The 19,369-nt window shown below is 50.6% G+C and overlaps 1 protein-coding gene across 2 annotated transcripts in view; it reads left to right on the top strand.

The window, feature by feature from the left end:
• MGAT5B (alpha-1,6-mannosylglycoprotein 6-beta-N-acetylglucosaminyltransferase B) overlaps window positions 1-19,369 on the top strand; it is a 62,033-nt gene that overhangs the window by 25,517 nt on the left and 17,147 nt on the right. For both annotated transcript variants that reach the window (XM_018073401.2, XM_018073400.2), the window contains exons 4-8: window positions 7,038-7,150; window positions 8,119-8,192; window positions 9,648-9,818; window positions 10,636-10,800; window positions 11,457-11,626. In XM_018073401.2, coding sequence (XP_017928890.1) covers window positions 7,038-7,150; window positions 8,119-8,192; window positions 9,648-9,818; window positions 10,636-10,800; window positions 11,457-11,626 — 693 coding nt within the window. The remainder of the gene's footprint in view (window positions 1-7,037; window positions 7,151-8,118; window positions 8,193-9,647; window positions 9,819-10,635; window positions 10,801-11,456; window positions 11,627-19,369) is intronic.

Raw genomic sequence — 19,369 nt, 5'->3', positions numbered from 1 at the left:
CTGGTTAGCCTGCAAAGGGTGTTATTTGCTAACGACTGATTAATCTTCAAGCTTAATTACTGCCAAGGCTCAGTTAATTTCCACACACTTTAAGTATTTGTTCTTGTAATCATTACATGACTCCATATTCCCCCAGTAATTAAAAGTCTTGCAATATGACACTAAATGGATGATGTTCCTGCATCCTGCCAGCCTGGCTCTATTAATTCCTGAATTGTTGCCATTGGTAAGCTGGCTGGAGTGAAATCACTGCCAAATGCCATGATCCCTGCCTACCCAGGTGAGCCTGGAGTGGTCTGAGACCCCTCTGTGCATCTTCTCCCCATCTTCTCAGCACACTGTGGGGCTCAGTGAGGGCATTGGCAAGGGGAGATGGTGCTGCAGGGTGTGAAAGCTGTTTGGAGCAGCCCATGGGGAAAGTAAGACCTGTCCTGTGATGAAAGTCCAGCTTTGCTGGGTGTTTGTTCTGCTGAGCAGAGCTTAGCTACTGGGGCAGCATCCCTACAAGGAAAACCAGATCCCATTAACCCTCCACCAGGTGTCCCTGATTTCAGAGCAGCTGGGAGCAAGCAGCCCTCTCCAGAGGGATGGGCTTGGGGGTGTCCCAGCTAGGGGGCATGGACAGGATGGAGAGGGGTGTCTGGGGAGGCTGCAGTGCTGACAGTGGAAACACAGCCTGCCAAAATAACCCTGCTAAAATTAAACAGAGCGTGACCATGAAGCAGCTGGCGAAGGAGATGTGAGGCTGAGGGCTGTGTCTTGCCCAGGGGATCTCCTGCCCCAGGGATAGTGATCAAAACTGGTGGGTTTGGTCTAACTTTTGGGCAGATCTCTTTTAGTCAAGACTGTGAGACTGGCAATGTCTTCCCAGCTCACTGGAGGTAGTTTCTCACAGCCTACATCAGGCTACTCAAGCCTGTAGATAAATACGTCTGATTTATGTCCCAACAAAGTGACAATCCCGTAACCCTCCTTTTCATGATCCCTTGTATTCCCATCAATAAACCTGCTGCTGTCCAGGCATGTGGCTCAGTTTGGTTTTGCTCTGGGAGTCAGGAGGAAAACGAAGATTTGGGCTTGTGGCTTCAGCTTTGTGTTCTGCTTGGGAAGGATCTGTGATCACTTTGTGACATTCATAAAATATTTTAGCTAATTATGTTGGTTATACTTTGCTGGCAATTTCTCCCTGTGTTGGTGAGCTACAGGGTTTGCTTGGAAAGTTGGATTTCATCGTTTTTTTTTTCATGGAATTTATTGCCAGCTCGCTAAAATGTCAGTGTCCTCCCCTGGGGTGTGCAGCTGTGGGCTTTGGGTTAGCTCTGGTCTGCTTCTCTATGGAAGTATTTGTGTGAGAAACATCACCCACCACAATCAACTGAAATGAAAATAAATGGAAGTACTTCAGTGAGTTAAACGCTCTGGTATTTATTAAGTGATTTATTATGGAACTTGGTGTTGGAGCAGTTCAGGCAGGGCTCTGCCTATGCATCATCTGGTATTTGCTTTAAATGAGTTTCCAAGGAACTCTCCCATCCCAAATCACATTCTCTGGGATATTTTCCCTGTGAGCACAAACATGGCCAGAGCGAACTCAGGTCCTTTTTCAGGTGTTTGTAGAGGGGAAATTGAGCTGTTTAACTCAACCTTGAGCTGGAAAACATTGCATTATACAGAGAGCCCAGAAATTACTCTGGAAGCAAACTCTGTTCTCTGACTTTTTACAGATATTTTAATTTCACTTTTAATTTTTCATCCAGTTGACTGGCTGGAGCTGCCTGTGAAGACTAAACCCAGTTCTCAGTGATACAGACATGTGGCTCTTGGGGAGGTTGCAAAGCCAGGGTCTGCATCCCTGTCCTCGTTTGATGTCAGGAAAGGCACTGAGGATCTGAGCAACCTGGCAGAGCCCACCCCAGTGAGGGGGGAAAACAGTGAGTCCTGTGCCTCAGCCCCACCACTTTTCTTCCCCTAATGTTACCATAAATTTCTGCCAGGCTGATGGCAACCATGGCTTTGGGCTTTTGCTCTGCTCCCTGGGGGTCTGAGCCTGGGGGTCTGAGCCTGGGGGTCTGAGCCTGGGGGTCTGAGCCTTTCCCAAGTGGAGTAGGGAAAGCAGGTGCTGCCCTCCCCACCAGCTCAAACCAAGGCAGGGCTGTTTATCCAAGCTTAGGGAAATAGCTTCAACACTGGAGTGATGAGGATTAAAACCAGGATTACGAGTCCAAAAGACACAGACCACGCAGCAGAGCCTCCTGAGCAGGGCACCTGCCCAGCCACTGCTGCCTCTCTCACCCCACCCTTCCTTGGGTCCTTGGTGTCAGGGGACTGTGACCCAAATTTTCAGGCATCAGCCACCCAGTAACCCCCGTGTCTGTGTCCTGCTCTCTCCCACGTGGGCAGCCCTGGCCCCTGGACTTTTGGATGCAAACCACCTCAGAGAAGATGTGGAGATGTACACAAGGGCATGGATCTGCCCAAAAAGTTTTACTTCCTGCATTGATGAGATTTACTTGGATTCTCTTAGTTCAGGGGAACAAAGCTCTTAATTTCTCCATCTTCTTGGAGATTTAAATCACTTTTTTTTAGTTATCCAGCACTTGTGTGAGGCCTTTTCCCCACATCCCTGTGACCTTTCCTTGGCTTGTCCCCCACAGGCTGTTGGATGAGTCTGAGCTCATCCCATCTGCATGGATGAATGGATGGGCAGAGGAGCCTGAGCCCTCAGGGCTGGAGATGCCCTTGGGGTTCATTTTTCTGGGAGGTATCCCAGCTGTTTTAATGAGCAATGCCTGAAAAGCTAAAGGAACCAGGAAGATGGGAAAGGCCCTTTTTCCACAGCTGGGAGGGGTTTTCCATCAGTGCTGCCTCTGAGATTTCAGCTCTCTGTCCTGGACAGTGGGGTTGGATATCAGTGGGTGATTTGTGTCCTCAGAGCAGGGAAGCAGTGAGAACTCAGCACCAGCCCTGGGCACCCTCCCCTGCCACTTTCTGCTCTGCTTTGGGTCTCTGGGCAAAAAACTTTAACACATTTAGGGAGGCAAATGGCAGTGCAGGCCTTGTAATGAGCAAGTTGAAATCCTTTGGTAAACTGCTCTGTGTGAATGGTGAATTTGTCGATGTATTATCTTCAGAACATCTGCTTTTCTCCATCTGTATTGGTCTTCCCAAAGCCGTGGTTTTCACCAGTTAATAGCAAGAAATATCGGATGAGCAAGCAAATATGTTTAGGGCTTGTATTATGAAGACAACACACAAATAGAAAGAGATTCATCTTTTCATAATGCCACTTTTATAAAAGGCAATAAAAATACAGTGGCTTGTAAGGGGATAAACAGGCTCAATCCGAGCTGGTGCTGTGGGGTTGGGGACAAGAGACAAAGTGAAGGCAACCAAATTAATGCATAAAAAAGTGGAGGAAAACTCAACCTCCGGCTATATTATATGGCAAATGATCTGCCAGTGGGGAAAGATACATCTTAATAGCAGTTTTTGAAACGAGATGAATACTGTATACAGAGCATTATAAGGCGCAGTGTGATCTGAATCTTAATCAACACGGGGAAATATAAATCCGAAAATAATAAAGACGAAATCAATATTGATGGTTAGGAGTAAAAGTGCTGTATTTGCTGTGGTAAATGGTTTTAAGGTCCCAGGTTAAAAATTGTTCTAGAAAAACCGTGGTAATTTAGTGTAGTTTCAGCAGCTGGCACGGCGCCAGCGCGTTTCGGTGGCATTTAAAGTGTCGCTGTGGAAAAATTTGAAGAGCAGGAGGGGGGGGAAAAAAGCAAAAAAATCTGCTCCCTGGGCAGTGGTGGTGCTGGAAGTGAGGAGTTCTTTCCGCTGGCCATTGTTGGATGGAACCACCTGCTGGGATATTCCCCCTCTGCTTAGCTATGACTGAACAGAACAAACCACTTTTCTTGTCCTTTCCAGTGTCTCCAGTTACTAAGAACAAGGCATCACATTCCTAAGAGGCACAGGAAAACTTTTTTATGTTTGAGATTTTGCTTTAAATGTCTCGTTTCCTTGTCCTTGTGACAGATCCCTGTGCTCATGGGTGATGTAACTTATGCTTAACCTGCTTGTCACCTCCTTACTACGTTACACGAAATTTGTTGCTCGAGTGATGGCCTTGTTACCCAGCAGGTACAAACACGAGGCCTGTCAGTGCTCCTGATGTGGGAGCTCTTCACCCCAACCATGAAATCCCTCGCTCAAAGTCATGGGGATTTGGAGAAAGCAAGTTTGGCAAGTAAGGGTGATGAGCGTGCAAGTGCTGGGAGATTTTGAAGGGACATTTTTTGCCTTCTGCCTTTTTCCATCTTCTTTAATTACATGCCAGGAGCCATGGTGGACTTTTTTAGAGTCACTGTGCAGTAACCCTCCGTGTTTTTTGGGGAAAGCCCTGCAGAGCCCATGCAAAGCAACCGTCTTGTCTGGGAGAACTGGAGGTGCCAACTGTGATGCTCAGACATACATTTTACATCTAAGGGCTCTGAGGTGAAACCTTTGTGTTTGGGCAGCAGCTGTAGCTTTACAAGAGCTGGGCAAGCTGTCGTAGCTGCTGGGCCAGAACTACCACCCGGTGGAAACCAGCACCAGAGCTGTCTGGCTGTGAGGCTGGGCCTGGAAGGAAGCCTTTTATTTAGGATAACGATCCTGATTTTTGTTTGAGCGTGTTTGTGGGTGCTGGAGGTCATCAGAGAGGAGGTAAGGACCGAGGTTGCTGTTGACTTTTGAGATTCACCTAATTACTTGGGTGTTGGGGAGCAGGTTTGGACACAAGTTAGAATTGGGATAGCTTCTGGGAAGAGGCAGAAGCTGAATTGTGGGCTAATCTGGGTGCTCTGAAGTGTGGGAGCAGCGCTGCTGTGCCCGTGGTCATACCCTCTTGTTACCATGAGTGTTGGAGAAACCTGGGGAGCATCTTCTTCACCAAGCCAACACCCCTCTCCTGTTGGAAGCAGGAGTTTGGGCTCACTGGCTCTAAATTCACTGCATCCATACAACATTTGCTCCTAAATTGCCCCCCCCCAGCTGTTTACCGAGTGCCTTTGCATCACTTGCAGGGTCTGACAGCAGCTTGCTGGTGGGAAAAGGGTTGCAGAAATGGGGGTTTGCAAGCTTTCAGGCCTGCCTGAACCACACTGCCCTCAGAGCCGGATAATTTTGTCTCCTCAGAGCCGTGCTGACAAGCACAACTTATCACAGGTTATTTTTGTGCCCATATTTTCCCAGGGCCTCAGGAGCAACCTCCCTGCTGCAGTGGTTACAGCGGGATACCTGGGGTTTATTCTCTGCAAAGGTTGGAAGTGACTCGGGGGCAATGGTGTCCTCTGCATTTAATTATTATTTCTTAAAAGCCCAGGATGGGTGGCTCCCAGTGGAGTTGTGCAGCCTGAATATTGATGGTCGTAAACCATGCCAGAAGGAAAAATGTGGGCTGCTCACTGCTGGCAAATGGACTTTAAATCAACAACCGAAGCAGTGTCGGTTCATAAAACCAGGATTTTTTTAGCCTTGAGGACAGAGGTACTTTAAATCCCAGCCTTCGGGTTCACTGATCTGCTGGAGAACAAACATAAAACTCCGCCACGGAGGACCTGACATCAGCACATATTTTTTTGTGCCACGAGAGCATTCAAGGTAGCCCTTTTGGTTTTTGCTCACTGCATATGACATTTCCTTGTATTATAATGATCTCGGCGGCAGCAGGAGGGAAAACTTATGACCCAAATGCTGCAGGAGGGGAAATTATTTACTGTGATAACCACGCTTGTCGAGACGTGGTGGCTGTTTGTGATGGAAGTGGCAGGAGAGCTCACTCCTTGTCAAGCCTGGCAGGACACCACTGCTGATGGATTGAGTTCTCTTTGCCCTTTTACATGTTGCACCAGGTTTTAATTGACACCCAGCCTCTTTACAGAGCTCTGTCAGTTCAGTCTACACGGTGTGTTATGTAGATGAGTTTAATGGGGCTGTTTACCCAGGACAGTATTGACTGCCAGGTTTAATTCCATAGAGGCACGTGCAGCTGTTCAGACTGGTGGAATCTGATCACAAGCCTTGGTGGGAAGGTGTCTGTGGGCTTTGCTTGGGCTGTGATCCCCAGCTCAGCCCCAGCTCCTGCAGTGCTGCCCTGGCACCCTGTCCCTGCCCTTGCCATTGCTCCTTGATGGGCTCCTGGAAATCCACTCACCTGAATCATGGAATCATTAAGGTTGGAAAAGACCTCTAATACTATCAAGTTCAACCATTAATCCGGCGCTACCAAGCTCACTGTTAAACTATGTCCCTAAGAATGTCTGCATGTTTTTGGGACACTTGCATGGATGGTGATTCCACCACTTCCCTCGGCAGCCTGTTCCAATGCCTGACCATGGTTTAAGTGAAGAGATTTTTCCTGATATCCATTCTAAACCTCCCCTGGTGCAACTTGAGGCTGCTTCCTCCTGTCCTAGTTCTTGTTACGTGGGAGAAAAAACTGACTCCCACCTTTGGTGGATGGGCTGACTCAGGACATCCATGTGTCCCCTGTGTTTTTGCATCAGTCTGCTCCAGGCCCACGAGCTTCCTCAGCCCTCCTCGGTTTTACCTTCTCTTCTCTGTACTTTCATTCTTTTCCTCCTTTCTTTTTTTTCCCAGCTCGGCTTCCTACGTGCTCTGCAAAGCCAATAATCTCAGCAGAGGGTTTTCAAACACAGCGCATCCGAAATATGAAAAACAATTTTTTTTTTTTTCCCCCCAACCTGTTTAATATTTCCCCACATAAAATGCACGGGCACATCTGTGTTTATCAACACGCTGTGAAGAACGGCACAATTTATATATAAATGCTGATTTACATACATTTTAAATCAAACCTCTTGGAAGGCAGAGTGACTTCTCTGCCTGTTATACGCTGGACCAGCAGTTCCCATGTTGCATCCTGGAGCTGAGTTCAACCTGCTGGCGGCTTCCCAGGGCTTGAATTTTGCTCTGTGTCACCACCGTGAGACCTTAAGTTTTCAGGGTCAGTTTGGTTTCCTCCCCAGGTTCCAGCCAGCAGCGGGGTTGATGGAGAGGATCCAGGCTATAGCTCAGAACGTCTCGGACATCGCAATAAAAGTCGATCAGATTCTCCGGAACAGCCTCCTCAACGGGAAAGGTGAGTGTCCCTGGGGCTCCCCGTGCTCCAAACCTCTTATGTGTTTTGCTGCTGCAACAGGAAGATCCAGCCAAGCCTACTATGAAAAATTTGGTAAAAGTACCAGGAATGGATGCGGATATCTGAGGTTTACCTTCCTTGGGAAACTCGTGCCTGCAGGGGAGAGGAGCGGTGACAAATCTGAATGGCTGTCAGGTAGAAATGCCAGGGAATTAAATGCAAAATTAAAGGTGAGGAGCGGTGCCAGCACAAACACCTGGGCAGAAAAATGTGGTGGTTTGAATCCAAACTCCCAGGGACTGATGGGATTCGGCACCAGAAGAGACATTCCCATCCCACTCTGGCACTGCTGGGAGGGCAGCTGGGTTATCCAGATGTTTCTCCACGTGGCTGCATGGTTCCTGGGCTTTAGGTGGAAGATCTTTCCATTGCCTCTTCCACCTCAAGCCTTTTCAGTTATGGGCAAAGGAGGGGCTTGTAGGAGGAGTGGGGGCTTTTATTAACCCAACCACAGAGGGAGGAAAGATCCTATTACCTTTTTAGGCACTTTATGCCTTTTTCTAGAGCTGACTCTGGGATCTGAGTCTTCTTTCAGCAGCTCAGTGGGACAATTTTTGTTGCAAGTTTACAGTATAAAGGCTGTTGAATGCATCCTTAGATCCTGCTCACAGGATAGGTGGGACTTGGGGTCTGGACCAGGCTGAGGGCAGCAGGGAGGTGCTGTAAATGGACCTGCTGAGATTTAGGAAAGGGGAACACTCTCTCAGCATGGAAGCAGGGTGGATTTCCTCTGTTTCCTCCCTGTATCTTGGTGTCCTGCTCCACTCAGTGGGATGGGGCTGGCAGCTGGGTGCTGATTACCATGCTTGGGGGCTGCCAGACCCATCCCCTCCCCTCCCCTCACAGCATTTCTGTCTGCCCCACTGGCACATCCTGGCTCTCCCCATGCCCAGTTTTTCTCTCTGCAGTGATGGAAGGCAGGAGGGACCAGTGTGAGGTGCCCAGGGACCCCAAGTACCCTGACTGTGCTGGGAAGGTGGAGGTGAGTCGGGGATCTGTGTCTGGGAGAGGGTCTTGACCTGCAATGGAAACTGCTGGGAGGGGCACAAAGCAACAACCCCTGGGGTTAAACTGGGAAGGACAGTGGGAAGGGGTTAGGGTTTCTAGAATAAAACTGGTTACTTTAATGTGGGAAAGGTGCAGGAGGAGGAGCAGAGCCAAAGATGTGGAAAGCAAAGCAGGGCTTTGGTATAAAGGAGAAGACACAAGGAAGGTGTCCAATCTTCTCTGGGAGCCTTTGATAGAGAAATGTAACTCTTTCTCCCCCCAAAATAAAGCTTGTTCCTTTAGTTTGAGTCATGCAAACCACTGAGGTCACAGTACCCAGAGGTGTTCAGGCAGCAGCAGAATCAGCTCTGTGAGACCACCTCTGCCTGCAGCCCTCCCTGCCTGGAGTTTCTGTGTTTAAGGCCAGAAGCACAGTGAGGAGGAAGCACTGTCACATTGTCTCTAAATACCTGGAATGTTCCCTGGTGTCTGGGGAATAACCTCAGCACTGCACAGAGCAGCATCTCGTTCAGGTGGCCAGGACCTCCATCTCAAGTAGGATGTCCTGCCTGACCCAACCTGCTCTTTACAACCTGAATGCAGCCTGGCATTTGGCCCAGACCTTGATGGCTTTGTCAGAGAGCATATTTACATGAACTAATTAAAAGCATCTCCCTTTTCCCTCCCCTTCCCAACCTCCTGCTTCAAGCTCAGCCTTCTGCAGGGCTGAGTCTCGCTGAAAAGATGTTGAAGGGTATATGAAAATGACATGGGAGGGGGCTGTATTTTTCTCTTCCCCTGGTGCTAGGCATCCTCTCCTTCCACAATTTCAGTAAATTCAGAATGTAATGTAGTTGTGGAAGGCTGTAATCCCATCTCCTCTCCTGATGATTGCTGTGCTTTACATATTGGGCGCAGCGACCTGTCTGAGTAGATTTGTTTTTGTAGTTGAATTAGGAAAGGGCTGGCAAGAGCTGTTGTGGGAGATGATAAATCGCTGCTCTGGTCTCTGGTTCTTCTCCTCCATGTGAAATCATCCTTGGGGACTGCAGCAGATCTGTCTCTATGCCCCGCTGTGCCCAGGGCAATGAAATCAGCAGCTCCCTTTGCTCCTCAGCCAAGCTAGCAGGAAGAAATCCCTGTGGTATATCATTTCTTGGGGATTAATGGCTGTGCCCCCAGGGAAGGCGTGTGTTGGTGCTGGAATCAGTGCTAGAAATCCACGGAGCCCCCAGCAAACCTTTCTGGCTGTTCCTCTGCCCTGTGTGCCTTGGAGGCACCGGGGGGGGGGGTGTCAACACTGACACTGAGACACAGGTGCGGGGTTTGCAGCCCTTTGTCCACCCTCTGCCCTTCATTTCCATCTCCCAGGTAAAGGGGATGGAGAACAGAGGTTTCCCACAGCAGGGGCAGCTGGCAGGGCCCCATGTGTTTCTTTGCTCCCTTGCAGTGGATGAGGGCCAGGTGGACCTCTGACCCCTGCTATGCGTTTTTTGGCGTGGACGGCACCGAGTGCTCGTTCCTCATCTACCTCAGCGAGGTCGAGTGGTTCTGCCCTCCCCTGCCCTGGAGAAACCGGACGGCGGCTGCGCCTTCGCCCCCACCGCGGCCCCCGGTGCAGGTAAGGTGGGGACAGCCTGTGTTCTGCCACTCTGGGAGGGTCTGGGGGGAGACATCAGCTGGAAATAGATGTTCCCAGAGCAGCAGTGTTAGCAGGGCTGTGATACCTCTTGTGGGTTTTCACAGGATGGTTTGGGTTGGATGGGACCTTTAAAGGTCATCTAGTCCAACCCCCTGCCATGGGCAGGGACACTTTCCACTAGGCCAGGTTGCTCCAAGCCCTGTCCAACTTGGCCTTGAATGTTTCCAGGGATGGGACATCTACTACCTCTCTGGGAAACTCATGCCAGTGTTTTATCACCTTCATTGTAAAAAATTTCTTCCTTAAATCTAGTCTGAATTGACCCTCATTTAGTTTAAAGCCACCACCCCTTGTCCTGTCACAATAGGCCCTGCTAAAAAGTCTGTCCCCATCTTTCTTATAAGCCCCCTTTAAGTATTGAAAAGGCTCAAGAAGGTCTTCCTGGACCCTTCTCTTCTCCAGGCTGAACAACTCCAACTCTCTCAGCTTGTCCTCACAGCAGAGATGCTTCATCCCTCTGATCATTTTTGTGTCCTCTACACCCACCCCAACATGTCCATGTCTTTACTGAGGAATCTGGGATATTATGAGGTGCTCTGGGTGCAATGAGACCTTTGGGTTTTGCTGCATGAAGCGGAGGAGCTGTGGTGGCTCTGGGGAGTGCTGTCCATGCAGGAAGGACCCACAGCACCTGAGCTGCGATGGACAAACCTCCCGCAGCCCCTGGGGCAGCCCGGGGGCTCCTCTCGTGGCCGCTTTCCCTACACTCACAGTGCAGAGCGTGTTCCTTCCCTAGGCAGCTTTCCGGAGCGACCTGGCTCACCTCCTGGAGCTGATTGGCACGGGCAAGGAGTCCCTGAGCTTCATGAAGAAGAGGATCCGGCACTTGGCCCAGCAGTGGCTGCGGGCGGCCCGGCGCCTCGAGCAGAAGCTGAAGGGGCGGCAAAGGGACCAGAAACACGTACGAGCAAATTGCACGGCGGGGGCTCGTGGTGTGGGGATGGGAAAGCTGGGCCCTTGGGAGCACAGAGAAGTGGAGGCAGCTGGGCTGTGAATGAACTGGAAGGAAAATTCATTTATGGAAGCACGTGGGCCTGTGGGGTCGGTCTGTTGCCCGTGGATGTGGCTCCACGTGAATTTGGGATGTGGCAGGACTGGTGTTGCTGAACAAGGGGGTGGATTTCGGAGTTGGGTCCTGGTGGATGGGAGAAAATGTCCAGCTGGCAGCCAGCCATCAGCAGGGGGCAAGAGTCTGGCACGTCTCCTCTGAGGACATGCTGAGGTTGCTGGCCCTGCCGTTGGTGTATTTGTGGTGCCCTTCCCTTCGGTCCCTGTGTGCTGGGAGATCTCCCTCTGCTCTGTGGTTCAGACTGTGATGTAATCAGGAATGTGAGCATGGTCCCAGGACACAGAGCACTAGACAAGGGGAGCTGGCAAACTGACCATTTGGTCTTTGCTAATTGGACACACTTCACTTACCTTCATCCCTCTCTGATTTCCCTGCATAATTACAGTGTGTGAAGGACCTGGAGGGACTCAGGGACCATAAGTTGTTTTGGACTGGAAAACCCAAATTGGCCCTTTCCCTGGTACTGACCCCTCTCCTTGTCTCTCCAGATCTTGATCCATATTGGCTTCCTGACGGAGGAGTCGGGGGATGTTTTCAGCCCACGGGTGCTGAAGGGGGGCCCGCTGGGTGAGATGGTGCAGTGGGCTGACATCCTGGCTGCCCTCTTCCTCCTGGGACACAGCCTGAGAGTCACAGTCTCCCTGAAGGAGCTGCAGAGGTGGGTGCTGGGTTCTGTGGGTGCTTGGGCCATCCCTAAGAGGGTCTGCCCCCTGCATGTGTGTGAGTTGCATCGAGGTCTGATGTGAAAGCACAAGGTCAGAACAGGTTGCATGTGGCTTTTCCCTGACCTGCATCTCAGGCCAGGCTGGTGCTGTACTGGTGCAGGCGTTGGGTGGGTGCAGATCACCAGCATCATGGAATAGATTTCATCCATTCTGCATCCCAAGAAAGTGGGAAGGACTGGTGTGAAGTGATGCTTTGCATGGGACTGCTGTGGGCATGCCTCGGGCAGGCACTGTGGTCCTGGCACTGGATCTGAGTGGAATGATCCCCTGCTGCCATCATGCAGCATCCTGTGTGCTGCCTTCCTGGCATCCTGTCCCCTGACACCTGCCTGGAGCTGGGCATGGGAAAGGCTCCCTCTCGCCCATCATTCCCCAGGGATGCTCTCTGTGGGGCTGGTGGCCCTGTGGCTGCAGGATGCAGGTGTCCTGCAGTCACTGGCTCTTCCCGCTGTACATGGCTGCACTCGACCCCCATGGCTTTGCTGGTGTTGTTTGAGCAGTGACTGTGCTCTCTTCCTTCCTTCCTTTCTTTCTTTCTTTTTTTCCCTCCCTCCCTTCCTGCTCTGCCACAAGGCAAGCAGCTGGTGTGGCTGCCAAATAGAACCTGCATCCCTTGCAGGTGGGTGGCAGCGCCCGGGGAGTCCCTCCTCAGGAGGTGCTGGGGGTGGTTTGGAGACCTGCAGGGGAATTTGCTGCTTCTGGAGGCACTTCCCACAGAGGGATGGGCTTTTTGTAACGTGGGATATGGGGTGATGCAGGGTGGGAGTCTCCAAGAGGGACCAATATTAGATGGAAAAAGTAAGAGGGGGAAGCCAACCACGTGCCACGTTCCTCTCTGCTGATGCAGTTTTGTTATTACCAGGCTGACACTGCTGCCTCTTGTAGCCTCACAAGGTTTCCTTGCCATCCTGAGTGGAGGGCAAGTGCCAGGGAAAATACAAATTAGATGGGTTATAAATCAAAAAGAGCCTGAAGCTGCCTCAGGGACTGGCCAGGCTCTGGGACACGCTAAGCCAGCATCGGCCACGTAATGAGCCGTGCTGAAAAGGGAGTGAAAAAACCCAACAATCCTGGAGAAAAAAACAGCACAAAAAAAAACCCCAACCCAGCCCCTGTGGCATTCAGAATTAATGAACGGAATTAGCTCCTGACTAATTAACTCAAAAAATAATCCTGGTCCTAATGCAAGAGGCAGCAGCTCCTCAAAGAGGCGTGCACGTGTCACAGCGATCCGCGAGGTGTGCTGAGCTCAGCTGATGTGCTAAATAACACCCGGGCACTCAGGGATGAAAGAAGTGAGTGGCTGGGAGGGTTGTGTTGTTGTTGTGTGGTTCTTGCTTGTGTTTTTTAATGAAGAGCCTCATGGTTTTTGTTGAAGGAGGGGAAGGAGCTGGTGAGTCTTACAGGGGGTTTTGCAGCGTCCGTTTCCCTCCGTGAGTGCCTGGAGAGCTGCGTTGCTGCCTGTAGTATTTTGCCTTTCTCAGAAGCGTGGGAGCTTCAACGTCAGTTGGCAGTGATGAGATCTCTTCTGACGTGGATTTGGATGTGTCCCCTGGGATGCCTGGGAACGGCAGCTCTGTCTCTTCCCCTTTGTAGCTGAGATGGGAAGTGAGTGAGCTGGGCTGGGACTGCACATTTTGTCCTCTGTGTCCCAGTGACAGATGCTGTCCCCACCTCCCCAAGAGCGTGTCCTGTGCCTGGCTTTGATGACATTTTAAATGCTGGACACTCATGTCAAGTGCCCACTTTCATATTGATGGGGCTGGGGCCAGTAGAGGCAGGATCTGGGGCTGTAGCCAGGTCCCCTCTGTCCCAGACTGGCCCCAGCACTCACTGGGACCCTCCTGCAGCCCAGCAGGAGATGGGTTAATATGGGTGTCAGAAGGGGGGCAGAGGTTCTGCCCAAGGGGGGACTGAGTGGTGCCAGCAATCCTGCTCAGTGCCTGCAGATCTCTCAGCAATGTCCCTGCTCTTGGGCTGGTGGCTCTAAGGAGTGTTGGGAAAAGCTTTTGCCTGACCAGGAGCAAGTGGGAGGCTTAGCAGAACAAGTGTAATTAATCCTGAGTCATGCTAATAGTTAATCTTGGGCTCTTTGTTAAAACCTGGAGGGGACTTTACCTGTAGCCACAGCTTTTGGCAGGGGTTGTTTGATGCTCAAGTGGCTGGAGTTTTGCCTTGCTGTAGACTGGGGCTGAATTTGTCCTCTCCCATCCCAAGTGTCTCTTGCTGAGTTTGTAGCAGCACAGGCACCAGTGTTGGGATGGGTTCAGGGATATTTTGCTCCAGAAATGTGCAGTGTTGAATCCACTTTCTGTGTATTTTTTCTTTGGCAACTCCTGCTCCTTTCATGCCTGGGAGCTGTAGCTGCTCTGGCCCAGCACAGCCTTTGCTGGCACTCATAAATTATTCAGCATGGATTAACCTCTCTGCTGGTTTGTTTTTTCGTCTGTTCAAATTTCTGAGCTGATTTTTCTGTGAGTATTGATCATTGGCAAGGGATCGCTGGAAGGTTTTGCCTGCATACACTTCAGTGGTTATCTGAGAGCTGTTCATTATTAGCATCTGTATTGATTGCAATGCAGCAGTGCCTGGAGGGGGTGGTCAGGATTGGGTCTGGAATGCTCGGGATTGGGCAAACGAGGAGGAAAAATAAGGCCCTGGTCAAAAAAGGTGGTGATGGAGGACTGGGGATGAAAACAGGTTGTGAGTGTGACTGGGCCTTAAGATCTGTGAATTCTGCTACTGTGTCCTACCAGGGGCTAATTTTTCTCCTGTAGTTGAACTAAGTTCAGGTGTATTTGTCCTCTTTTGCATTTCTCAGTGAATTTATGAGATGCTTCTGATGCATCTTGAGAGGCAAGGGGTGAAACACAGGCTTATCTGGTCCCTTCCAACCCAAACCACTCTGTGACTCCACGTGCAGCTCCCTGGGAGGAAGGCAAACCGTTGAGCTGGAACAGGGAGCCAGGAGCTGTTTTCCATCTGAGATTTGTGCTGGGTTGGGAGCCAGCAGCATTTTGAGCCCTGTCTCGAAGCAGGGCGGGAAGAAACATCCGAAATCTGAATGCAGACACTTTATTCTTGCTGAAGACACCTTGTCTTGTGTTGGTAGCTCAGAAGTGCTTTCAGGGAGGTGAGAATCCAGGCCGGCGTTCGTGTGTGCTGCTTGGTAGGGGAGGAGTGGGAAGTGCCTGAAAGCCCTGAGCTGGGTTGATAATGAGGCAGCTCATGAGTAGATGTTGGAAAATTACAAGCAGCACTTTGGAGCAATGGCTGTGCCGGCACAAAAGCTGCAATAAGCCAAGGCTTTTCCTCTGGAGCACCCGTGCCAGGGGGTCAGGCATGAAGGATGTGCTCAGCCTTTGCCCCCAGGAGAGGGGGCACTACGGGCAGTGCTGGGACCTCCAGCTCCTACCCCCATCCTCATGTCATGGCAATGGACATCTTGGCATCTCCAGCTGCTTTTGCAGGGCTAAAGGAGAGGCTTGGGCAGACAGGGCTGTGGTACTGCTGGAACCACAGGAGTACTGATCTCAATGACACTGAAAGGTGCTTTTTGCAATGGTCCCCTTGAAATTAACTGCTCATAAGGCAGGACAGAAAGTCGAAGAAAATGGGATTTGATGCCTCGTGGGGTCAGGGCTTTACAAAGTGTTCCCGGAGCTTAATTGCTCCTGTCTCTAGTTCTGAACTCCTAATACCTTCCCTGGCAAGACACTTGGTTTTCAGCACGTGCTTGTATCCTGTGCTGGCAGCCTTTTCCCTGCCCAGCAGTAGCTGTGGCTTGGGTGACAAGCCACACACCCTCCCTGTGCTGGGGTGGTGTGTATGGGCTGCATTAGGACTGGCACCATGGTGGTACAAGGCTCAGCTCCTGCTGCCACCACTCCGCCTGGCACACAGTTAGAGCTCCCATTTTCCTGTGCTCTCCACGCTCACCGAGGTGTGTTCACGCTGCGGAAAGAGCCATTCAGATGGAAACCCGATGTCCAGACAAATACATTTCTAATTATTTCCTGGCAGATAAAAGCCATCTTTCTGTCTTGCATCTGTTCACATGAAAACCTGCGCCGTGCCCGGGCTCCTGGCCTCACCTCCCCTCGCCAGCTGGCAAACGCAGTCCTGCCGTTGTGTGGGAGAGACAGGAATTGCTTGTGAAGACAGCCAGAAGTGACCAGTTGCATGTGATCCTGATGGAACTGCATGGCATGGCTGTGGGATTCATCAGCTCTGCACCAGTGGGCAGGAACCTTCAGCCTTTAGTGGAGCATCAGGTGCTCCTGGTACTTGAGAGTGAGTGTTTCTGGAAGCTGATGGGGCTACTGGGTTGTTCTTTTTCTGGCCAGGCATTGATGTTCTTGCTGGGACATGGCTGTATAAGGGCTGTTGTGGGCTTTGGAAAGGCTGGATTTTTGGTTACAGGGCTCAGGGGGAGCTGAAATGATGCTCATGATTGTGGGTACTCGACAGCTGCAACCCCTTGCAAAGACAGAGATGATGAAGACTGAACTGAGAGGTTACACAGGCGCTGGACACAACACTGTGTGTTTGAGCTTCCTTGGCTTCTCCAGTCTGTAATTTAATCAGGACATGTTTCCAGCAGATATATCTGGTGGGCTGGAAGGGACCTTGAAGCTCATCTTGCTCCACCCTCCTGCCATGGGCAGGGACACCTTCCTCTAGACCAGGTTGCCCCCAGCCCAATCCAACCTGTCCTTGTCACTTCCAGGGATGGGGCAGCCACAGCTTCTCTGGGAAACTTGTGCCAGTGCCTCACCACCCTCACAGGGAAGAATTTCTTCCTTTTTTTTAGCTCTGGAGCAGCTGGGACAGCAGGAGACAGCCTGTCTGTCACAGGGTCTGCCCAGGCACCACGAGCATCTGTGTTCGGTTTCTGCTTCTCTCTGAAGGAACCCAAGTATTTATTTCTCCTTTCCTGGGAAGTTACTTCATTATTTGCTGAATCTCTGACCAGAAAAAAAAAAAAAGTTTGCTCTGGCACCCTCCTGTGCATCTCCAGGCCTTGGAAATAAAGCAATGGATTGCTGAACTTCCCCCCTGGGATGAGTAGGGCTGTGTCATACAAGATCAATGATGGACCAGAGAAACAGTCCAGACACACCTTGCAAAAGTGAAACCATTGCAGGTGCCTTAAAAATCATGCTGAAATTGCTTGAAAAATCCTTGCTTCTAGCAAGTGTTTATTCTAGCAGGGGGAAGAGCTGGGAGCAGAGGGCAGGCAGTAGGATGTTCATCTTGTGGGCTTAGGTTTGCGCTTTAAATTGGTTGTGATGGGATTGTCACAGACCCCCATGAGCTGCACAGACTCAGCTCTGGCACCTTTCACCCCTGGATAACAGCCCTGTGCTTGCTGGGCTCTTGCAGACATGGAGAAGGTGAGTGAGCAGCGAGGACAGGAGCTCTCCTCCGTTCCCCCCCTGTCTTGCTGATGGCAGCAGATGTGGGCAGAGGAGATGCAATTAAATATAATACAGGATATTGGCCCAGGCTGCCAGGAGATGCCCATGAGATCCATTTAGTGCTGGACTTTGCAGCACCAGGAGTGATAAAGCGTGAAAGAAACGTTGGGTTAATTTGAAAATAGGTCAATGGGATGTAAAGATAACCCCGCAGTCATCTGATTTCTGAGCGCCCGCACCGCGCCCGGGGAGGGAACGGTCCCCTGGTTTGATTAAAGTACCTATAAGAGGAAAATAGCAGGACAAGAAGCTGCTGTAGATTTATTCTGGAGTAGGCACAGCTGGTGGAGGCAGCTGGCGGAGAGGCGAGCTCGGCTCTTGCATCCACTGGATTGAAGCAGCTTCGGCTGCGCCCTCCCAAAGAGGAGCGATGCACTAATCCGGGATGTCGGGATGGGACTGGATCACCATCTGGGGCTCTGGAGGTGCTGAGCCCAGGCATGAGCTGGTCAGCACCCTTGGCTGCTCTGGGAGGGGAGGTTTCTCCAGGAGCTGGGATCAAGTGACTTCCAAAAACAGGTCTCTGGGCTGCGCCGGCTGAGGAAGCGGCATTTGCGCTCATCAATTTTATTTGCGTAATTTCAAGCGCCATTAATAGTACATGGCACGAGGAAAAATCAGGGAAATTGCACTCCAACCATGAGTGAAATTGGGTTTAGTAGAAAATTAGTTGACTTAACTGGCAAATGATGAAAGCTTGAATAAAAAATGTTTAAATAAGGAGGAAGGAGAAAAAAAAATCCCCCCCCCCGCCGCCATCTCAGAGGTGCAGCCTGGATTTGCATGACTGGAATATTAAAATCAGTGGTTATAAAGTGTTCGGGGAGGATAAGGGGCGTAAATGGAGAGATGCTCTGCTCAAAGACACAGGTCCTGCTTTTAGAGCTATTCCTGCCACGCAGTCAAGGCACTGGGAGTATAGATGGATGTGGCAAGTCCCAAGCACCTGGAGATGGGATGTGTGGCAGATTGCAGTGAGGAAAGGAGCTGGGGGAGCCAGACCTGCTCCACCTAATTGGTGGAAAGTTTTTTGGAGGCTTCAGAATTAATTATGCTAATTGCTGTCTCCCACAGCCCCTCATGAAGCTTGGTTAGGGCTTTCTTAAATTAGAGATTATTTTGTAATGCAGTGGCTCGTGTGACACGTACCAGCTGGAGGATGGGGTGTGCTGCAAGGAAAATGTAATGGTTTGGGGATTTTCACTTAAATACAAGATTTAGAGATTGGCTGAGTTGCTTCACCACAGTTGCCATGTTGGTGTAAATCACTGTTTGGCTGATGACTGAGGAAAAAGCAGCATGTGTGTGAGCAAATCTGATGTTTAGAATTGCATCTCTGTAAAACCTTGGGGTTTTTTACTGGCTTAAAAATTCCCCTTCAGCCTCCCCAGGAGGGTGTCTCCTTGTTGCCCTATTTATCGTAGCGAGGTGGCTGTGGGAGGTGAGAGCCTTTCTATTCCTGCCTTCTTCCCAATCGGTCCTGTCGTGTAAAATTGTGCATAAAAGTGACAAAACTGTGACCTGTTCCCCCTGCGGCCGCCCCGGCTGGGCTGCCCTGAGCTGACGCTGATATTCCTTGTGACAAGAGCAATGAAGCAGCTGCAAAAGCAGCTCTTCGCCTTAAATTGAAATGCTGGGTTTTTCCTGGCTTCGTTATTCCACATTTACACACCTTCTGGGTGTCATGGTCAGAAGTTTGGGATGACCCTTCATCGATCTAAGGTTGGGATGGGGCTGGAAGAAGGATCTTGGTGCTCAGCGCTCAAGGGCTTGCAAGCCATGTAGAATCATGGAATAGTTTGAATTGGAAGGGGCTTTTTAAAGGTCTTCTGGTCCAATCCTCTGCAATGAACAGGGGCATCTTCCACTAGATCAGGTTCAGAAGAAGAGGGAGATACAGCCAGGAGCAGACCAAGAGCCCTTCATTAGTATCTCTTCTGGCCAACCCACTTCTGGCTCCCTGTGGCACCTTCTGATATTGGTGAAGAGTATGAGAGACTGGAGAGCAAATGCTTGTGATAACTGTATGCCTTGGCTGTTCCCCAGGTGGAAGAGCCATTGATTTCCTCTGGAAGCAGCGATGAGCTTTATAGATTAAATGCTGAAGGACTAGGGAAGGATGAGGACTTTATGGAAGTGCTCATCAGAGGATGGACCCTTGGGCTGTGGGTTCATTTGAGCTTCAGCTGAGCAAGA

This window comes from Manacus vitellinus, unplaced genomic scaffold, assembly GCF_001715985.3.
Source record: "Manacus vitellinus isolate BGI_N305 unplaced genomic scaffold, ASM171598v3 scaffold_24_pilon, whole genome shotgun sequence".
Taxonomy (NCBI): Eukaryota; Metazoa; Chordata; class Aves; order Passeriformes; family Pipridae; genus Manacus; species Manacus vitellinus.
This window is presented reverse-complemented; position numbering and strand designations above follow the sequence as displayed.